The sequence below is a fragment of the Larus michahellis genome, chromosome 14 (assembly GCF_964199755.1).
Source record: "Larus michahellis chromosome 14, bLarMic1.1, whole genome shotgun sequence".
Lineage (NCBI taxonomy): Eukaryota > Metazoa > Chordata > Aves > Charadriiformes > Laridae > Larus > Larus michahellis.
Genome location: NC_133909.1, coordinates 14,055,795 through 14,075,753, shown reverse-complemented (window position 1 = coordinate 14,075,753; position 19,959 = coordinate 14,055,795). Strand labels below are relative to the sequence as shown.

General features: G+C 39.3%; 1 protein-coding gene across 4 annotated transcripts in view; it reads left to right on the top strand.

Annotated features, from left to right (window-relative positions):
- HELZ (helicase with zinc finger) overlaps positions 1-18,854 on the top strand; it is an 89,810-nt gene extending 70,956 nt beyond the window's left edge. For all 4 annotated transcript variants that reach the window (XM_074608168.1, XM_074608167.1, XM_074608170.1 and 1 more), the window contains 9 exons: positions 3,987-4,038; positions 4,872-5,065; positions 7,479-7,689; positions 8,169-8,245; positions 8,393-8,957; positions 9,327-9,567; positions 10,708-11,221; positions 14,052-14,304; positions 17,290-18,854. In XM_074608168.1, the coding sequence (XP_074464269.1) occupies positions 3,987-4,038; positions 4,872-5,065; positions 7,479-7,689; positions 8,169-8,245; positions 8,393-8,957; positions 9,327-9,567; positions 10,708-11,221; positions 14,052-14,304; positions 17,290-17,621 (2,439 nt within the window). In that variant the 3' untranslated portion in view covers positions 17,622-18,854. The remainder of the gene's footprint in view (positions 1-3,986; positions 4,039-4,871; positions 5,066-7,478; positions 7,690-8,168; positions 8,246-8,392; positions 8,958-9,326; positions 9,568-10,707; positions 11,222-14,051; positions 14,305-17,289) is intronic.
- Positions 18,855-19,959: the final 1,105 nt, after the last annotated feature.

Here is a 19,959-nt window from a genome sequence, read left to right as displayed (position 1 = left end):
TGGAACGAGCTGTTATTTTAAAATGGCATCAATATGATCAGATATGAAAGCAAATTCCAGAGGGATCCTCGGCATTTTCAAGTGAAAGCTGTAGGCTTGTATGGTAATACAGGATTTGGCAATATAGCTTGGGGTTGTCCAGGCCTTGTGTCCACACTAAAATGTATATCTTGGGTCACTGTGGTATGTTCGTTGCCTGTGTTGCAATAACCTTGACGAACTTCAGCCGTGGATTGTGGCCTCAGCATTCAGATAAGGCGAACAGAGGCGATCCCTGTGCCGAGCAGCTTGTGCTCGGACTGTACCCTGAGAAACAGCGGGTTGATGTAGACAGTGGCAGGGAGCGTAAGGAAACCACAAAATGATAGCCAAATGTGATTTGGTTTGATCTAAAAATCACATTTGAAATTCAAGGACTTATGCAAGATAATTGTTTGATTTAATTAAAAATATGTTGTAAAACAGTATATTGCATAGATTAGCTCACTGATAATGTCCTTCAGAAGGCCAAATTTCATTAGCATCAAGAGGGCAGAGAGATGAAATTACCACTCAGTGGTAATTTTATCATCGGTTTTTATAAAAGCAGATAAAAAAGTGATGAAAATACATATGTTCTTTAGGATGATAAAGAATAAAACTAAATTTTGGAGCTTTTTTTGGCGGTGAGATATTTGTAATCAATTCCATTTTAATAGTTCTTTGTAGTTTATTTCAAAATCATTTGAGTTATAATTTAATTAAATTGTGTTTATAGAGATGCAACTAAAATGCAGGTTGTCAGCTTCGTGATGAATTCTGTTGTACAAGAAGGAAGAAATGTACATATTTTCCATAGCTTTGGATTTTTGTTGCAGGCTGCATCATTTAAATGAAATTTTTACGACAGGCTTTTTAACTTTAACAGTACAAAAAGGAAAGCCTTGCCTTTGGCAGTCCTTCCCAAAAGAGTGTTTGTAAGTGAGAACATTTGGTTTCTTCATCAAGATGCATTACTCTCTGAAACAAACACCAGATTTCTAAAGCATCTAGTCATGTGTCAAAACACTAGGCTTACAGAAAACCCTGAATTAAAAAATTATTGGCTTTAAAAAGTCATTGCTGCGCTCTCATTTTTCATGAGGGCTTCAGCCTTGGATGCGTTTTCTTTAATAATAGAACATCACTATTAATATTTTTTGTTTCCTAAAATGAAAGAAAAGTATTTGAAAATGCAGATATAGTACATTTAAAAAAAAATAATCAAAAACAAACTAAAAAGGGAGTGGGTGGGGGAAGTGAGAGCCTTGTGAAAAGACTGTTGTGTTTATTTTTCTTCCAGTTTGTTAGTAAACTAGGCACTTGTGCTGGAGAAATCAAGAGAGACACTTTCAAACTGCCAGCACTGTATTTTCAGTTTAAGATCTGAAGTGTTTTAACCACCTATATCATAATTAAAATGAAACCTCTTCCCTCTGAATGCAATTGACAGCTAGCATGTGCAGTAGCAGCAGTGAAGCGAGCAGGTAATACACAAACACACTCAGAAAATGTCTGGGATAAGCGATACACGTCCCTTTGCTCAAGTGTTAAAAGCAGATGGTTAGCTTTGCCTATGTTAGACCTCCTAACTACAAGAGTTAACATTAAAAGATGAAAGATTAAGAACCTAGCACTGGTGTATTGTGTAGTGAAAAAATGAGAACAGCCTCTGACGCAGTGTTTTGTGGTGAGTTTGTGGACAGCCGTGCAGTTCAGGCCTTGTTTTTCACATGTGGTGAAAAGTGATTTTGTAAAAACGGCATCTTCTTATTCAGCCACATTGCTCTTGGATTTATGCAGGGACACAAAAAACCTCTTTGCTGTTTATTTTTTAAAGAAGTCAGTCCTGTCTCTGAGAAGCGAACAGCTAACATGGAGCTGGCTGGCTGTGGCCTGCTGTGCCTCATGGCAGCCATGTCTGGGGGGGCACCTGCCTGCGCCTGCCTGGTGTGGCCTGGCCGGGGACGGTGGAACTGCGGGAGGGACAGCAGAGATGGAGAGGCACAGCCTCAATTAACGGTGATGAAAGTTTTTCAGAACTCGGAGCTTCCTGCAGGGTCGATAGCGTATAGTAAATTAGGCTCTGAATCTTACAACTCTGCCCATCTCCCGCTCACTGCCTCTGCTCCAGCTTTGCGGCCAGGGTTCAGGCACTTTGTCGGGATCCATTGTCATCCCAGATACTTTATACAGTCAGTGAGGACCGCAGGCCTGATTAATTCTCTGAAGAACACTCTCTTCTCCTGTCTGTTCTCTAAAGGGGGATCCTAGGAGCGATGCGGCTGTTAACTGCCTGAAGTCACCTAAATCTTGGTCTGAGTTTCCTCTAAGTGCCTTATGTAACGAGGATTTTTGTACTCTGAAGTTGGAGCAGGTTTTTAGAGGAAACTGAATGTATCTGTGCTCCAGTGCTCTCAGTCACCATCAGTTAAAGAGTAGGTTTAGGTGTTCTGTAGATGGGTAGGGAAGTGAACCTTGGTCTGGAAGTCTTTGAGAAACGATAATGGTTTAGTCATTAATAGACTATAATGAAGTCATTAAGCCACCAAAGCTATTGAAAGAAAAAGACAAAAGAAAGCCAACCCCTCCCTTCCCCAACTTACAAATGGCCCCAGTTGACTTACAGTTACCAATGCGATATCGTTACGTGCTGAAGCTCTGGTTCAACAGGACAGCTGTTCTTATGAATTTATGTAATTATTTGCTATTTCGGTTTTAAAAATGTGGCCCCTATGACATACAAGTATGGTAGGTAGAACAGAGATTCGTTAGACGTCTGCACATACAGCTTGATGTTAACTGACAGCATAACAGATACAGAAATGCCTTGTACTAACCACGAGTGATTAAGGCATGTAGCTCCTCTACATTTTTAGACTGAATCTTGCTCTCTTTAGTGAATAAACAGGTTTCTTTTGTTTAAGTACTACAATGAAAAGCAATTATTGTTTTATTTTTCAATAATTCATTTTGAAAACGAGAAGAAAATTCAGAGACTGGTTCTTTCATCTGGTTTATGCATGAGTCAACATTGTCAAACAACCTGTCTTTGTACCCTGACTAATTTGCTCAGACCGCTGGAAAAATGCCCAGACTTATCTCCTGGGCAAGAAAAGTTTTGCAGCATGAAAGACTTTTAAGATTTATTTTAAACTTGTGAATGTACTTAGGTCCAGATTAAGTAAGGTATTCCTATCCTGCAAAAGACTTAAGAGCATACTGGCATTTGAATGTGTGCTCACAGTTTGTGAATATTAACTAATTAGTTGATGCTGTAAACTCATGAGCATGTAGGAGGGATAACTCAGTTCTGTTAACATCCTTTTCTAATGTACAATTCACGAAGGAAAAACAGTTTCTCCAGCGTACTCTGGTTCTTGACTCTACTCTATTGGACTTTTGGAGGAGCAGTCACTAAGGGGCCAAAGTCCAGAAGCAGATACATGGGATGGGGTGGGGAGACAAAATCTAATGAGGCTGGATGAGCAATGGAGTAAAACTGGTGGCAGCTACTTGTCTCCAAGGTTCTTGAGTTGAAACCTGGAAAAGAAAATGGATCATTCTGCCACTAAGAGCTGCCATGGAAGAGGAATATGGAGAGTTACGTTAGTACCAGGTGCTGCTCCTAAAAGAAGTGAGACAGTGGTAAATTATAAAATAGTGAGAAAAGAAACTGACAGTAGCTGGCTGTAACTCTCCTTGCATCTAACACAGGCCTTGGGAGGGAGTATCCCCAGAGGGACTGGTAACGACCTAGTGATTAATTGAATTAGTGGTATTTAATGTCCAACTTCATTAATTCATAGTCAGGTGATAGAACTGGACAGTTGAATGTGTAAGAATGAAATGTTGGACTAACTTCTTTCAAAGTCTATTTTATATTTAATTATAATGTTCCTTGAAATAAAAAACTCTCGCTTACATAAGAATACAAAGCATTATTGTGATTGTTTTTCCTTTTAAAGGGCAAGGTCCATCATCATAACCAGAACGACCACTTCCCACCTGATGGAATTGGTAAGTATCTCTGCTGTTAATGAAGGAATTCCTCTGAGCTCACGCCGATTTGGCTTCAGCGAAGTTGATACTCAATTTACGTGAAGTTACTGTCTGGTCTGTTCTCCATTTGAAAGCCATTTACTTCTCGTGTGCGTTTGGGAAACAGGTTATAGACTGAGGAGATGAGGTTTTTCCAAGGCTGTCCCTTTATAGGTGTTGCGCACATTGATGTTAGAGCCTTAACACAACATTGTCGTTGGCCTTATAAAAATGGCTGTGTTTGAAATTCACGATGTAAAATACTCTACCAGTGTATTTGCACTATGAGTTAGGACATATATTGCATGGGCACTGTTTTATGATGTACTTTGAACTTATGTTGTGCTGTCATATATCCAGATACTACTGATCCTACTTTTGCAAGGTAGCATGCAACAGCGTAATAATTTTGTTATTAATTTGAAAAATCACTAATTTAAAGCCTGTCTTCCCTGCTAAAGAAAGAAGCATGATTCTAGTTTTTGATGCAGTGTTTAACAGCTGCTCTGACTGTCAGCATATTTAATTGGTTTGGGACATTCTTTCATTAATGCAGTTACCAGCTACCTGTTTCTCTATATCTCAACTCGTATTTTCTGCCTCTTCAGATTTTTGAAATAGGATATGGGATTTGATTAATGCTTTCTCTCGGTGTGGCAGACCTATGCTGTTAGAGAGTTGCACACATGCTTTGTAAAGATAGATGCTATTAAGATGAAAAAAGAAAGAAATAGATAGTATTCATATTCTTTTTGTGTATGTAACTTCTTTTATTTGTCTGTATATATCTTTTTTTTTTTCTTTTTTTTCAGTTCAGCCCAATCCTTCTGTTTTAATTGGAAATCCTATCCGAGCATATACTCCTCCCCCTCCTCCTCTGGGACCTCACCCCAATCTGGGGAAATCTCCGAGTCCTGTTCAAAGGATAGATCCACACACTGGGACAAGTATTCTCTATGTACCTGCTGTCTATGGAGGAAATATGGTCATGTCTGTGCCTTTGCCTGTAAGAAATCATTTTCTGTTTAGACCCCCCTCCCTCCCCAATTATTGTATGTACAAAAATGAACGCCAAAATCAGTAAATATTTTGCAGGCTTTTTCAGCACTTTGCTTCAAATATGCGGGCTTAGCTGGCTCTAGGAGTGGCTGTGCAGAGGACCACCAGAACATGAGGACTTAACACTGCTCCCACAAATACCTCCAGGCAGCCTAAAAGCAATTTCATGTTCGTGTAATTTGGTGTATTTTCTCAGCTCTAGGTTTAAGCACACCAGTGGGATCTGTCTCATCTGACTTGAGATACCTGCATCTGAATTAATTGCCTAGTCCAGTTCTTAATCATTGGAGAGACATAGGTGATTCAGACAGAGCTTGTTTCTCTTTATTGGCTTCATACAGTTTAAATTACCAGCTTTGGATGTCTGCAGTGCAAGGTGTCTGAAGTGAAGTGATAAGAAAAATAAGCATAATGGGATGTTTTCCCCTTCCAGAACCTCATAGCAAACCAGTTTCCTCTCCAATCCTTTTCCTTAATGACATTTAAGAACACAATGAAGATCCCTAATCGGGTCTTTTAGGCAACATTTAAGTTTGGAATTTTGCATTACAAATAAAACTCTCTCACCAAAACTTACACAAACTAAAGGAGCAGTTGCTACTTTATTTTTAACCTCCACAGTCCGATATTCCAGCAGGAGAATAGGGCGGGAAGAACCAAGGTAACAGAAGTGATGTTGTGGATTAACACGTATGTGTTGTACACAACTCCTGAAGACGTGAAGGACAAGGAACCCACACGTGCAGATGTGTTTGACTCTATTCGTAATGCTAAACATTGGCATGTAGTTCATTTGGGTTTTAATAATTATATAAGTCCTCTGTTGGAGTTTAGGTAATGGATGCTCTATAGGGGACTTGCCGTAGAGACTCTAGTTTCAGTTGTAGGTGTTGGATCAGCTGGCAGCTATAGATTGGTTTTCTTTGCGAAGTCAAGGAATTTTCCTTTTTCCTAGCTCACCAGAAATCTGTGTTTGATGGATAAATTTAAATGCAATGAGAAGGCCAGCAGCTGTATCTTTGTCATGCTTGCTCACATTATATTAATATCAAACCAAGATAATTTAAAAAGCTCTGTCTTATTGTTTCAAGGTTAATATATTTTTATGTATTTCCAATCAAAAGAAACATATTAAAAGTAAGTACTTTGAGTGCACCTTCCCTGAGGATGGATTTTTAAAAATAATTAAGTGGGAAGACTGAGGTACTAACGATACTGCTGCATTTGCAAAGAAGCTTGTTGGAGATGATTTGAGATTGTACAGATGCGATAGTAGCCTAAAGCTAAAGTTCAAAGTGCACATTTCAAGGGCAAATACTAATTTAAAAAAAGAATTACATGGAAATTGTTACACTTAAAACAAGTAGGGACTGCAGTGAAACGTGTTTATGTTCATGTAAGATAAAATGATCTCTTTGCTTTGTTTAAGGTAGTTTCCATATCCAAGGTAAAAACACGAGGAGGTTGTCTGCTGTCATCAGTAAAGGATGCTTTGTCAGCCCGAGTGTTGATGGTTACTTTCCCTGCACTCTCCTCTTATTCATACATTTTCCTCTTTTTAATAAATTCCCTACGGGATGAGATTGAACTAATTTGATACAGAGCTGTCTTCCTTTGCATTCCTTTTAGGAATAAAATTTAAAACGTAAAAATTCCTGACTCTTTTACACGCTTTCAGGAGGTGGATTTTACTGCCAATATTTAGGAAGATGATCTGCAATGCATGCGTCATGTAGCATAGACACTTTGGAGTGGCCCTGTCATTCTTAACATATCGATAGTCTCTTGATTCCGCCAGTAGTCCTCTTACTTCACTAAGCGTCTTGTGGCGCAGAGGTGCGGTGTGCCCGCTCCTTCTGTGTGACGAGATCACAATGCTAGGTGGTAAAAGGACCATACCGAATTCCTCAGGTTAGAGGGTTCTCTCTCTGTTTCCCCGTTAAGACGTAGCCTAATGCCTCTTTTAACTACCAAGAGAAAGGGCTTTTTATTTTCTTGAACTTCACCCACTTCTATTATTTAGAGAAGAGATTAATATAAAGTTTATTAAAATACGTTTTGTCAATCAGTCTTTTCTCTCCGCATTTTTAAACCACTGAGAGAAGAACTGGTTTTGATACAATTTTTTTTTTCCCCAGGGTAGTCCTTCAAAATCTCTGCTCTCTGCCCCTTGCTGCTAAGCCTGCCCGTATTGCTCTCCCTTCCCAGCACCACCGGCAGTTGTGTGTTAGCGTGTCAGGTCATCCAACGCGTGGAAAACTGCTTGTTACTGACCGAATATCAGTGTGCTCGTTACTGTACTTCCTTTAATGTGATTGCATCTTTTTCCCTTTTTTTTTTTTTTTTCTTAAATTACGTAGGTACCATGGACGGGGTATCAGGGTAGGTTTGCAGTTGACCCTCGAATCATTACTCATCAAGCAGCTATGGCATATAATATGAACCTGTTACAGGCACATGGGCGTGGGTCTCCTATTCCTTATGGCCTGGGACATCACTCGCCAGTTAGCCTAGGACAGCAGCAGCAGCTTCAGCATCAGGACAAGGAGCAACACGAACAAAGTCGAAATGGTTAGTTGTTGAAATTGCATTGCAGATTAATTTTGTTTTAAGGGAGTGTGTACTTTAAATAGGGTATTGCGGAAAGAATTTTCTTCTGTGTCTCTTTTAAGCGACATCGAGGGATCTACAGAGCTGGGGAAATAACCTGTCATTTGCCATTACAGATAGAATAAGTACGATATTGAGAGATTCAGAGGAGAAAGTAAACAAAGTTGGGATGTGTGTGTGTTGTAAAATTGGTCTGTCTCTGTTCTGCAGTCCAGTGGTAACTACTGCTGATGTTATTTGCAATTAAGTTGGAAGAACTACTTAGTGATGATTGATGAACAAAGTGCAGAGTTTAAAGGAGAAGTATTATCTGGGTAAATTATATTAAATGTCTATGATGCTGTAAGTGCTATACTATTAAGTCTAAATTTTCTGCGTCTTGGGGGGAAAAAACCCCAATAAATAATAATTTTTCTATTGAAACTTATTACCTCTTTTAGGTAAAAGTGAAAACACTGCTGGACCTGAAATCAGTAAAATTCGAACACCTGAGAAGAAACCTCTGGAATCCAAGCAGGTGGGTTTGTCTTGTTTGGGTGTGTGGGTGGGTTTTCTTGTTTGTTTTTTAATATTCTCTCTTTTAATGAATTTATTCGTTACTGACATGTTTTTTGTGTAGGTTTTTTTATGTGATTTTTCAGAGTTTTTCATTTTCTTTTTCTAGGTTGACTTAGAAGCACATTCTCAGAATAGAAGCCCAGAGTCACGTTCCGGCGTTGGTTATCCTAACGCTAAATTTCATCGCAAAGATAATCTTAACCCCAGGCAGCTGAATCTCCATCTCACCCCACCCCACTCCCAGTACGCAGTTCCCAACCGCCACTTCCAGCACCTGTCACAGCTACCAAGGCAGCCATATCCTCTGCAACAGCAGCAAAACCTTTTAAGTCAACAACAAAATCATTTGCCCGAACAACAAAACCAAATGCCACCCCAGCAAAGCCAGGTAGTTCAGCAGCATAACCATTTGAATCAGCAGCCTCCACCACCTTCGCAGCTTTCCCCTGCTTACCCGGCAGGCCCCAGCCAGTCTTTTTTTAATAATCCAATTCCCCACCGACCGCATTCTCCTGCTGTAGATGCTGTGATTTCAGAACACCCCCCACCTATGTTACAAGAAGTCAATAATCCTTTGAGGCCTATTGCACAGCACAACCCTGTTCTGCCAACCCACTTGAACAACTTCATTGAAGAGAATCCATCAGGAATGCCCTTAGGGGACACTTTAGGTAGGTGACTTTTCTTCATTTAAATTCAGAGTGTGCAATTATAACTACATTGAAGTGAAAATGAAGGGAGGTATTTACCTTTTCAGGCATATTGCTCTGAATTGGGTCATTGCTGGGTTAGTTTCCATAAGTAATGTCATTGAGCATAATTTGCTGCTTGAGGCATGTTTGAATATTCAGCACTTTATTAGAAGATTCATGTTTATATGATTTTCCATATGATTTAAATAACCAGGTTATACACTGCAATGCAGTTAGTGTATAATAGGGCCTGGAATATACTGTATAAAAAGTATTCTTTTTTTTCTGACGTGAAGATCTTTAAAAAGGGGCATTAGATAAAATTTTTTCTTAAAACTATTTTTATAGATCGCATGCATGGAAATGTAGCTTTGGAAACAATAAGGCAGCAACAACAAGCCAGGTTACAGCAATGGAATGAACATAATGCCTATCTCAGTCAAGGCACTATTCCATATCAACACCATCACCATCCTCATCTACCACATCTTCCTCAGCAACCAATTGGATTGCATCAGCAGCAGCAAGTTAGGGCAAACTGGAAACTTGCCAGTAATACAGAAGATGAAACAGAGGCAACATATTCAAGGTATTTGTTTACTGAGTCATCAGAGCTTGTATAAAACTGAGCAGTGGGCACCTGTCTGTAACACGGTGATCAAGTGCAAGACACTTAAGGTATTGCTTTTCGCTGCTGTTATTATGAAGGGTGAAACAGTTGGCAGGCTGACTTACAACTATGCTTTTATTATGTGTTATGCTTTCTTCTGTTAGTATATTGGGTAGTAAAGCTGCAGTGGAAAAAATACTTTTATGGAGCTTTTCAGTGCTGTGTTTACGGAATAAGGAATGGATAGAGAGTAACAACCTTGGGTTTATAAAAGAGGTGTCCGAGTGTAGTTAAGGCCTATTTAAGTTGTAAATTCTTCAAATTGAATTGGCAGTCTCAAATTTATGTGCTTGAAAAGAAACAAAACAACCCCCTCCCCAAGCACTGCTCCCCAGTAAAACCTAAACTTTTCTTCCGTTTCAAAAAGCCTTTGCTTTTAAAAGCAGATTAAAAAAAATGCTTATATTTAAGATGGAGCATTAGGGGGCAAGAAAGGAAGCTGTTGAACATAAACTGAAAAATGGTTCCAGCGGTCATCAGCTTTAATCATGTATATTGTAAAGGCTGGATTTTTAAATTGCCTCTGTTTACTGTCATCTCCCACTATGCTTTATTTTCCATCTGGTTTGTTATAGCCATAGTAAAGCATCCAAATGCCCTCTTATCTGACTCTGGGAAGTGCTGAATTGAATGTTCTTGACCTTTTGAAGAAGTTTGGAAGTATATTGTGCAAGTGAGGGGAATCCCTGGTTGTTCTGGGTTTTTTTGCTTTTTAAGGGGTTAAAATTTCTTTAACTACTTTGTATAATAAAGCAGGAAATCCTTGCCTTAGTTGTCTCTTAAGAGATAACAAAAAATTGATTCTTGTGACTGAAAAGGAAATCTCAAGAGTTATTAAAACTTTGAGATAATTCAGGTAGGTATTTCATCCAGTTAATCCTCTTGTGCCTAATTTCTGATTGCTCACAGTCATATCCTTTGAAGTTAGGGTCAGTAAGCGCGAAGATGAGTATATTTAAATTCAGTGTTTTGCGCTTTGAGTTTTCTCCACCTCAAAAAGAGTGGGATTTCAGCAAAACATTTTTTCTTTTTCTTGATATATTTGTTCTGTCAATACAGGTTCCAGGATTTGCTGAGAGAACTGTCACACCGTGATCAAAGTGAAAGTCGGGACTTAGCTGAAATGCCACCCCCTCAGTCAAGACTGTTGCAATACAGACAAGTTCAGCCCAGAAGCCCACCAGCACTCCCTTCTCCTTCCTGCAACTCTAACCACAGCGGTCACTTTCCTAACTTCGCTGAAAACAACAGAGACATTGAAATACCCAGTAACCCAGCATTTCAGCAGCATTTACCCCAAATATACAATCCCCCTTTCTCGATGCCATCTGAACATATAACCCCATCTCCCTTGAAATACCTGCAGCCTGATGGATCGTGGACTTATGCTAACCTACAGCAGAATCACCTTATGGGGCAGGGCTTTCATTACGGTATACCTCCATTGCCCCATAGGTCGCAACAAAACCCTTTTATACAAATACCGAATCATCAGCATGCAGTCGGTCAGGAGCCATTTCATCCACTCGCATCTCGAGCAGTATCTGCTTCTTCGCTCCACAGCCTAGAAGAGGTAGGCATTTTTCTCTGCGTATGCAATTGTCCTGTCATTTTAATATCAAATTATATTCAAAAGTGGTAATGAATGAAAAATACCTCACATATCAAAAGCTCACACTGGGAATTTCTGTGAGGTAGAAATTTTCTCTACGTCTTCTCTGTTCGCCCTGTGCGTATTCGTGGGTATCATCACTGCAGGTATGACATTTTCTCTACTAAACTGGAGGTCTTGGCTATTTGAATGTTACTCATAGTTTTTTTGCAATCGTTGCTCTGTTATCTGCGTGTCATTTACCTACCCCAGGTGAAAACTCTTGAAATGTCTCTCTGGAAAGTCATCTTGAATCAGCCAGCCAGTTGGCTCAGTCTTAAACCGTGAACACGGTTGAGTTACTTTTCATATGAACTGGAGACCGTAGCAGTGCAGATGTTTCAACGTGGTACAAAACCTGATTTAATAAATCCCACCTGACCTGAGCTGGTTCTGTGTAAAAGCCATGCTGAGTATTTTGGGGGGAAGTCAGTGCAGAGGTGTCCAGCTGTGCTTTGTGGATCTGGCTCCAGCACAAACCCTGCCACCCCAGAGCTGGCTCTGTCCCTCTTGATCTCTTTTTGTTCTGGGCTCCGAGGGGTGAGTGATGGGATGCAGACTATGCAAGCTCATACAGCCAGGACAGGTCACGTTCTGAACGGGAGTTTTTAATCCCTGTTGGAATCCGGAGCGCTAAGGAGTGTATGATACGTAGACGCGGAGTATGCTGGAGCCAGGTTGTATTCCAGGAATGTCAGACTTAATATTCTTGGATAGTCTTGCACTGACTGCATGTAATCCAATATTTGTACTTAAATGGCTCGTTCTGGGATGCATTTTTGTCAAGGTTTTTACAGAAGCTGTGGGGGTGTCCCTGCTCGTCACTATCCCACGTAATACATACTTTGTCTTTTGACTTCTCAAAATATTTTGATTATGTGCCCGAGCACAATAACTAAAATGGCATTCCAGTGCATTTTACAAATTTCTGTCTTACACGGATCCAGAGAGGTTAATGGCGTCCTCAGGCCCAGCTAGAGCTGTAGTAAGGTTTTATAGACATTTAGAAATTCTACGTCTCAGTCCATTAGGACATACCACCTTGTATAAAGTCTAATGCTTCGTGACAACAGTTAATGCGGTCAGTACAGCGGGACATAGGAACAATGACTTTTCAGCATTAATAAACTAATAAATAATCCTATAGAGTTTGTGACAGCTCCTGCTATCTGAAGACAAATAGAGTGAGCCTTTATGTAATTAGTGCAAATTCGTTTTAGTTCTTATTTCTTCTTCCTTTCGAAATGTGTGACAGAAATGCCAAATGCAGTAGAAGTGTTACAAGACAGAGACTTGCTTGTAAAGTTTCCAAGACTGCTAGTTCAGCTGGTAGGTAGGACTGAATACACAAAGAAATAAAAATTCATTTTTATGTGTATTTTTAACAGAGATCCCTCGTATAAGACAGATATCGGGGGGATGTCATGACTTCTGGTATCCTTACTGAACTGTTTTCTCAATCGATATGTAGAGAACTGTTGATTGACTTGATACTTGAAAGCTTTTGCATGTGTTTAGTCAAACCAGATTTGAACTGCATATCAAAGGGAATACGTAGGTTCTTCTGTCTGGTCCTGTACTTGCAAGTGTCCAGAACTTTGGTAACTTCCTCATTACATACCAAATTGCCTGTTAAACTCAATAAAGTATACTTGTTGGGTGTGATTCAGGCAGTAACTTCTGAATTTGTTTTTTTTTTGTTACAGAAGAATATCCTCAAGAGAGTAGGGTGACAGGATATCTAAGTGCTGTTCTCTTGATATATCATAGTAGTGTGGCGGCTGTAATGAGATATTACAGTTTTCTTTCATGCGCTTTTTTTCCCTGTCTGTTTTTTGTGGATGATATAATAATGATATTGGGGCATTGCAAGCAAGTTATTTGATGTTTATTTAGCTATATTTTTGTGACATTTCACTAGGATGTTTACTTTTTCCCTTTACCAAGTACAGATTTACATCTATGACTTTTCTGTTATTTGTGCCCTTGTTAGTCAGTGCAGTGCAGAAGGGAGCCAATACTGTGTTGATTTATAAAAATAAACTGTAATGCAACAGACTTGCTTTGAATCTTAAGAAAGTTTAGAGAGTCCTTAAATCTGAACTCTTGAAGCCAACAGGTTCATTAATGGAGCTCCTGCCGTCTTCATCTGCATGATCTACAGGGTTTATGGAAGCAAGTAATTTCTGTGGCTTCAGATAAAATTCTGTGCACTATTTCTCCTGAGGGCACACACTCCTCATACGTACACAAAATCCAGTATACAACTGGATCGTGCTTCCCCAAGTCCTGCAATACAAGGCACTCATTTTTCCTTTGGAAACTGAGAGGCATTTTTTCCTCTCTTTATTGTGATTGAACATTTTCTCTTGCTCATTTATGGTGCTGTGCTTCCTTTGCTTCCTTTGTAAATGCTGGGTATCTTCCTCCTCGCTGTTTGATATGTCTCCCACATAGGAGTGAGATATGTAAAGGCTGATAAGAATTAAGGAATCTCAGCTGATGCTCTTTGCACTTCCTTTAAAATTCTGTGTCTGTTTTGTGCGATTAAAATACGTTATCAGTGACTGCAATATACAACATATAACTTGAAATGTATTAGATCTTTTTTCTAAATACAAGGGAATTTTTTTCTTTTTTTTTCCGTAAGACATTGCAGAGAAAGAAGTTGGCTGGAAAAATGATATTTGATACATGTAGTTGAATAAAAGGAGCAAAAGGCCTTTTTTTTGTTTTGTTTTGCTATTCACAGTATGAACCAAGAGGACCAGGCAGGCCGTTGTACCAAAGACGAATTTCCTCTAGTTCAGTCCAGGCTTGTTCTGAAGAATTAAGCACTCCTCAAGACAGTCTTGGTCAGTGTAAAGAGCTTCAGGACCACAGTAACCAGTCATCTTTCAACTACTCATCACCTGAGTTGTGGGTAAACTCCTCCTCATCTGCCCCGTACCCAAACATTCCATGCAACGGAGCCACCAGAGCAGTTCCACCCCGGGAGCTGTTAGGTACGTACAGACTTGATCTTTGCTTCTCTGCTTCTCTCTGCTCCGGTAAGTAGACTATTTAGGCTGGAGTGAGCAAGTCTGAATGAAAGGATTGGTTGGTTTTTCATTTTTTGTTTGTGTTTTTTTTTTTTCTTTTCTTTTTTTTTTCACAGATGTTTCCTGCCATCTCTTCAAATCCCAACTAATTTAAGCAAAGATTTTTGAAGTATTCATTGTTTTAGTAGTTAAAGGTTTTCTTAGAGTAATCCTATTTTCATTTGCATTCTTTTTAACATCCCAGAACATTGCTGATGTCTAAAGAAGAAACTGTTGAGTATTCTCCATCTACAAAAAGCAATACTGCTTCTTAGTCTTGTCACAAAAATTCTAGTAAACCCACGCATACTCTTACAGTGGTTTCAAGCGCAACTGAGTTTGTGCCAGAAGGAGCTAAGGTTACTAACGGGATTTATTTGCAAGATAGATGATCTGTTTCCAGAGTCAGTGATGTTTCTTGTTGATATTACAGTCTGGACGAGGAATGACACAAACTTGAATTACTAATTTCAGTGTATTTCCTTGTAAATTCTGGTACTTCATCAAAGTAATGATGAAGTTTAAACTCTCGCCGTGGAGGAATCACACTGGACCCTGGCGTCCCTGGTGGTAGCAGCAGTGCTGATTGGTTTAGCAGAGAGAAACTCAATTAGCTTTTCAGTGATTAGAAAAAGCTGCAAGTAGAGGGTTGGAGCAGTGCAGCTATTCTTATGTTCTCCATATTTTTAATGTTTGTAAAAAACCAAAATTACCGCGATAGTACAGTTTCTTCTCCATGATTTTGCTTGAAAGGCTTCAATGATAATTAAAAATAGAATTAATAAACATATGAAAACTCTTCCAGTGTATTAAAAACACTTAATAATGTGAAAACTTATTTATAAGTTGGTTTTATTGCCCTTAAAAGATCTAATTGCTTTTGGTCAAATTTATAAACTTAAAACATCTTGTAATTTCATAGTATAGTAATTGTGAAGTAGAAACATGCAGTGTAGACTGAATAGAAGAAAAGCTGTTTGTATCAGTGACAGCGCTCAAGAGTTAAGTTCCTAATGTGCATTTTCATTTCCAAAGTGTGAAAATGTTATTTTACAAAACCATATTTATGGCAGCATCTTTTGTACTTAGTTCAAAGCTTCGAGTTCAGGGCACCTCCTTCAATCTTTTTATATTTTGACTGAAAATGAAGGAGCTGAGTGCAGGACAGTGTGTCATCAGGAGTGGCACCCGTCTCTGCGGTGGCTCTCTGGGCTCGGGCGTTATCTGCCGGGAGCTCAGCACCCTGGCGAGACGACGGTGGGATCAGCTGGTACCACATTTCCTTACGTTATTGTAAAGGTTGAGAGCACCTTTGTGAGTAAAATCCTCAGAGGAAAGGTGTGTGTGTGAAAAGTACCATATCCACACATCTGCTGTCAAATAATAACTCCCAAACGGAAGGGGCAAGTTTTGACTAGTATCTGCACTTGCTATGAAAATATTTGTTATTGTAGTTAAGCATGGTTTCTGTTTTGTAAATAAATGTATATGCAACGTTACCCTGCATCTAATAGTTCGTGCAAACAAATCCCCATCTTTATGGGCGCTGTGCTTTTCCGCGTTTACAGCTCGCTGGCCATGATGATCATATTTAAAGCCCAAATGTGTTTTATAGTGCTAAGGGTTAATGACCAGTAACTTCAGCGTTTCTGGTTACTATTGATTTTTATCCATGAAATAAAACCCCATGAGAATGAGATGCTGTGAACTAGTCCTGTGTATTTGTTGCCTGAGAGTGAGCGATCACGACTCCAGACCGTTCAAAGGCTTGTGTTTCCAGTACAGAAACGGCTGCGGCACAAGGATTGGGTTAAATCCACGTGGATTTATGGAGTGCAGGGAGAGCTGCTGTGAATTGTCTTGTTATATGCAGGCACTTTCCAAAATTGCAATTTGAGAGCTTGATTTGCATTGCTTTTTATGTTGATAGAAAGAAAACGATTTAAGTTCGTATTCAAGATGTTTATTTCATATTTTTTCTTCTGTTAGACGCTTCTGCCACATGTAGCTTTCACCTGTGGCCCTGCTTGTCGTTACTTGCCTTCTGTTGAGTGCTGTGGTTATTTTGGGGACGTTTTTTTGCTTGTGTTCTGGTTTTCTTTTTTTAATCGTAGCAACCCTAGCAAAACTGTTTTGCTTATGTTCTTTCCATTTTTCTGTTGCCCAGGTCCTAGGCTATTTTAGATAGAACGTATACCTGCATTTCAGTGTCGAGTTTCTCTAGCTGTGTAAGAGCAGAATTCTGCAGCCAAAAGTAAGATGCCTCATTAGGATTCAGGAAATTCACTTGAAAGCAGTTTTATACCCATGGTTTAAAGCACCATTTTTTCTGACAGTTACAGGAGTTGTTAAATGTGGAGCAAGAACGTATCAATTAGCAGGAATGCATTCAGACTAAAATATCGATAATGAGTTGGTTGGCATTCAGGACTCTGAATTGCTGTTTGAGAGTGAATTACATACGGTGCTGTAAATTTTAATTTTAGCCTATTAAGCTATAAAGCAAGAAGAGTGAAATACTCTTTGTGCTGTCTCAGTGGATAAAGTGTTTAGACTATATCCCGTTCTGAAGCAGTTTACCTCCAGCGCTCTGCTAGAGCCGGCTGGGCAGGATCACAGGTTCGGTGTTAGGAACTCTGTAGGCAGGCGGACGTGGAGAAGACGTTTAATAATGTCAGGCTGCTCGGCATTGCGGACAAGGGTAATGCAAGATCCAATGGTTGGGAGTGAAGCTAGGTAGAATAATAAGAAATCTCCTAGGACCCAGAGTGACTAAATACGGAAAATTGGTGGTGGCGGCTACCAGGAGAGGTGGTTTCAGTGCCCCTCGGTGCTTGTTTGGGGTTGCTGTAATAGATTTCCTTAGTCGGAGCTCTTCATTTAGACAAAGTCTGGTTCCTCCTTTCGCAGCTCCTCCGAAGACGGTCAAGCCCCCAGAGGAACACCTGAAGGCCGAAAACATCCAGCTCTCCAATTCCTTCAACTACAGCGTGCTCCAACACCTGGGCCAGTTCCCACCTCTCATGCCCAACAAGCAGATCGTGGAGTCCAACAGCACCAGCCAGCAGAACGCGGGGGGGAACAAGCCCGTCATGTCCTACGCAAGTGCTCTGCGGGCTCCGCCAAAGCCCAAACCTCCTCCTGAGCAGACAAAAAAGAATAGCGACCCTTTGTCTTTGTTTCAGGAACTTAGCCTAGGTAGTTCATCAGGTAGCAATGGCTTTTACTCCTATTTTAAATAACCAGATTATTTTTTTTAGAGAGAATTTAATTTTTATTTGTGTCAGTAGATCTAAGGTAGTTGGGGCTTCACCTGTAGTTGCAAATATTCCCTTTGTTTATATTAGTAAATATATCCTCACTTAATTGCTTTGCTGCTAGACTTGCAACTAATTTTTTAATTATATTCCATTATTTTGCATTTTTTTGATGTGGGTCGGTTCTTTTGGAAGCTTTTCTGTAGGAAAACACACACACATTATTTTTTAATTTGTGTAATGTTAATGATATGTTGCGTTAAACTAGCAGCTGAGAGGTTACCTGTACAACTTTAAAAAAAGGTAAAAAAAAAAAAAGAAAAAAGGAAAAAAAGAAAAAAAAAAGTTTGTCTAAATTGTATTTAAGAAGATTGTAAGTAGCATTTACATTTATTCAATAACATTAGCATACTATGCTGGGTTTCTGTACCAGAAATGGCCAGTTAATGTAAAAATGTATGTTATTTCTGCTTAAATTCATTTAATTTTTTTTTTTTTTTAAATAAAGGTGCAGCATCTTCTAAATACTTTCAGTTTTATCAGCTTTTTTGTGAAGGGATGCTGCATTCTCAGACTTTTATAGTTTTAGATTCTGTATGATGTGGTATTGTATTTTCCATCCACTGTAGGGTAAAGTAAAGGCATTCTTTGCAGACACCTATGCCATTGTTTGGAAACATTCAGATAAAAAGTATTGGTATACTTTAAAAAAAAAAAAAAAAAAAAAAAAAACAAACCAAAAAAAACCATAACAATAAAAAAGAAAAAAAAAACAAAACAAAACAAAAAAAAACCCACAAAAAAACCTCTACATTTTATTTTTGGACAAGCTAGTAATATAAGCTTGTTTGAAAAGTTAATTTGATAGGTTTTTTAAATGAATCATGAAGCTGAAAATAAATTTTTAGGTATGTTGGTGCTTAGTAGATTTAATAACTATTTTAAAAAAAAATGCGTGAATTTAGTAAAATACTTTTTTGTTTGTTTGTTTAATTTTTTTTTCCACTATGCATGTGTAAATGTTTGTAATCTGGCTTTTTCCTCCCCCCTTCTCCAGTGGTATAAAGAATTGTGCCGCTTTAATTTTTTTTTTTTTTTCCGGTAAAACTTTTGGTACATTATTTGATGTTTACATTAAAATGTGACATTATACAAGGAAATTCAGATATTTTGCTAACTGTTTTGTTTGAGGAACATCATTAAAGAAGAGATTTAATGTTTGTCAAAGCTGTATCCAAATTAATCTAAATCTTTGGGGGACAAGAATGGTTTCCAGGTTATTTATCTATATGAGTTCTGCTCTAAGTTCTTCACAAACCTGGCCCTTCAGGAATACAAACTGAAAAAAAAAATATGGTTATGGGATATTTAAAAATTAAAGTAAAAAGTGTGACTGAAAACTCAGAAGATAAACTTTGTCGGTAAAGATTTCTGGTCTCGCAGGCTGTTCGTGCTTCTGCAGCGGGGGGATGGAATTGGGAGGGGGTGTAGAGTTTCTCCAGATCGAGTAGATCTTCTTTTACACTTGAAGAAATAACTTTAAAGCCGGGAAATATTTCGCAGGGGCTGAGCTGGCTGTATTTGGGGTATTCCTCCATTCACTACATACAAGAATTAAAATTTTAGAGCCGTGGGGGGGCGATTTCTGATTTTCACAGCTGTCCGTGGGACACCTTAGTAATGAGCAGTGGCCGCTGCTGTATTCAGTCCGATTTTTGCTCTGGTTACAATTAGGGTTTTTTTTGCATTTGGCTTCATCTTTTAAGGCAAGGGTCTTTATATAACGGGGTTGACTTAAACGCAGTACGCTGCAGAGGTTTGCATATAAATTTTTCATTATAAATCTTTGCTGGTTCATGATTCAGAAACTTAACTGGAAAACTTTTTTCCTTCTTTTTTGCTGTAAAGAAAAGCACGCGTAACTCGTTAATTTATTTCCTAATGTCTATACCAAACAAAAGATGCTGGGGGAGGGGAGAGCCCCTGCCAAGTCCTGCTTAGCACTTCAGCATATGGCATCAAATCAAGAGGACCCAAAAACGAGGACAGGCCAAATTCTGCAACCTTGAATCAAGCAAAACTACTGTGAAATGGGATTTTGCTGAGCTGACGGTTGCAGAAACAGGTTCCAGGGGAAATTCGTTTGGAAGGGCCGGGCGTGTGCTCGGTGTAAATTATCCTCAGGCTTTTTATTCCAGTGGAGCTGGGCCAGTTCTCCTCACCGGAGCGCCTGGCGCCGCGGGGAGAGGAGGGAAACGCGTGTGCCTGGGCGTTGCAGCCGGGGAAGAGTTCGTTCTGGCTGGGATGCGCGAGGCCATGGCAG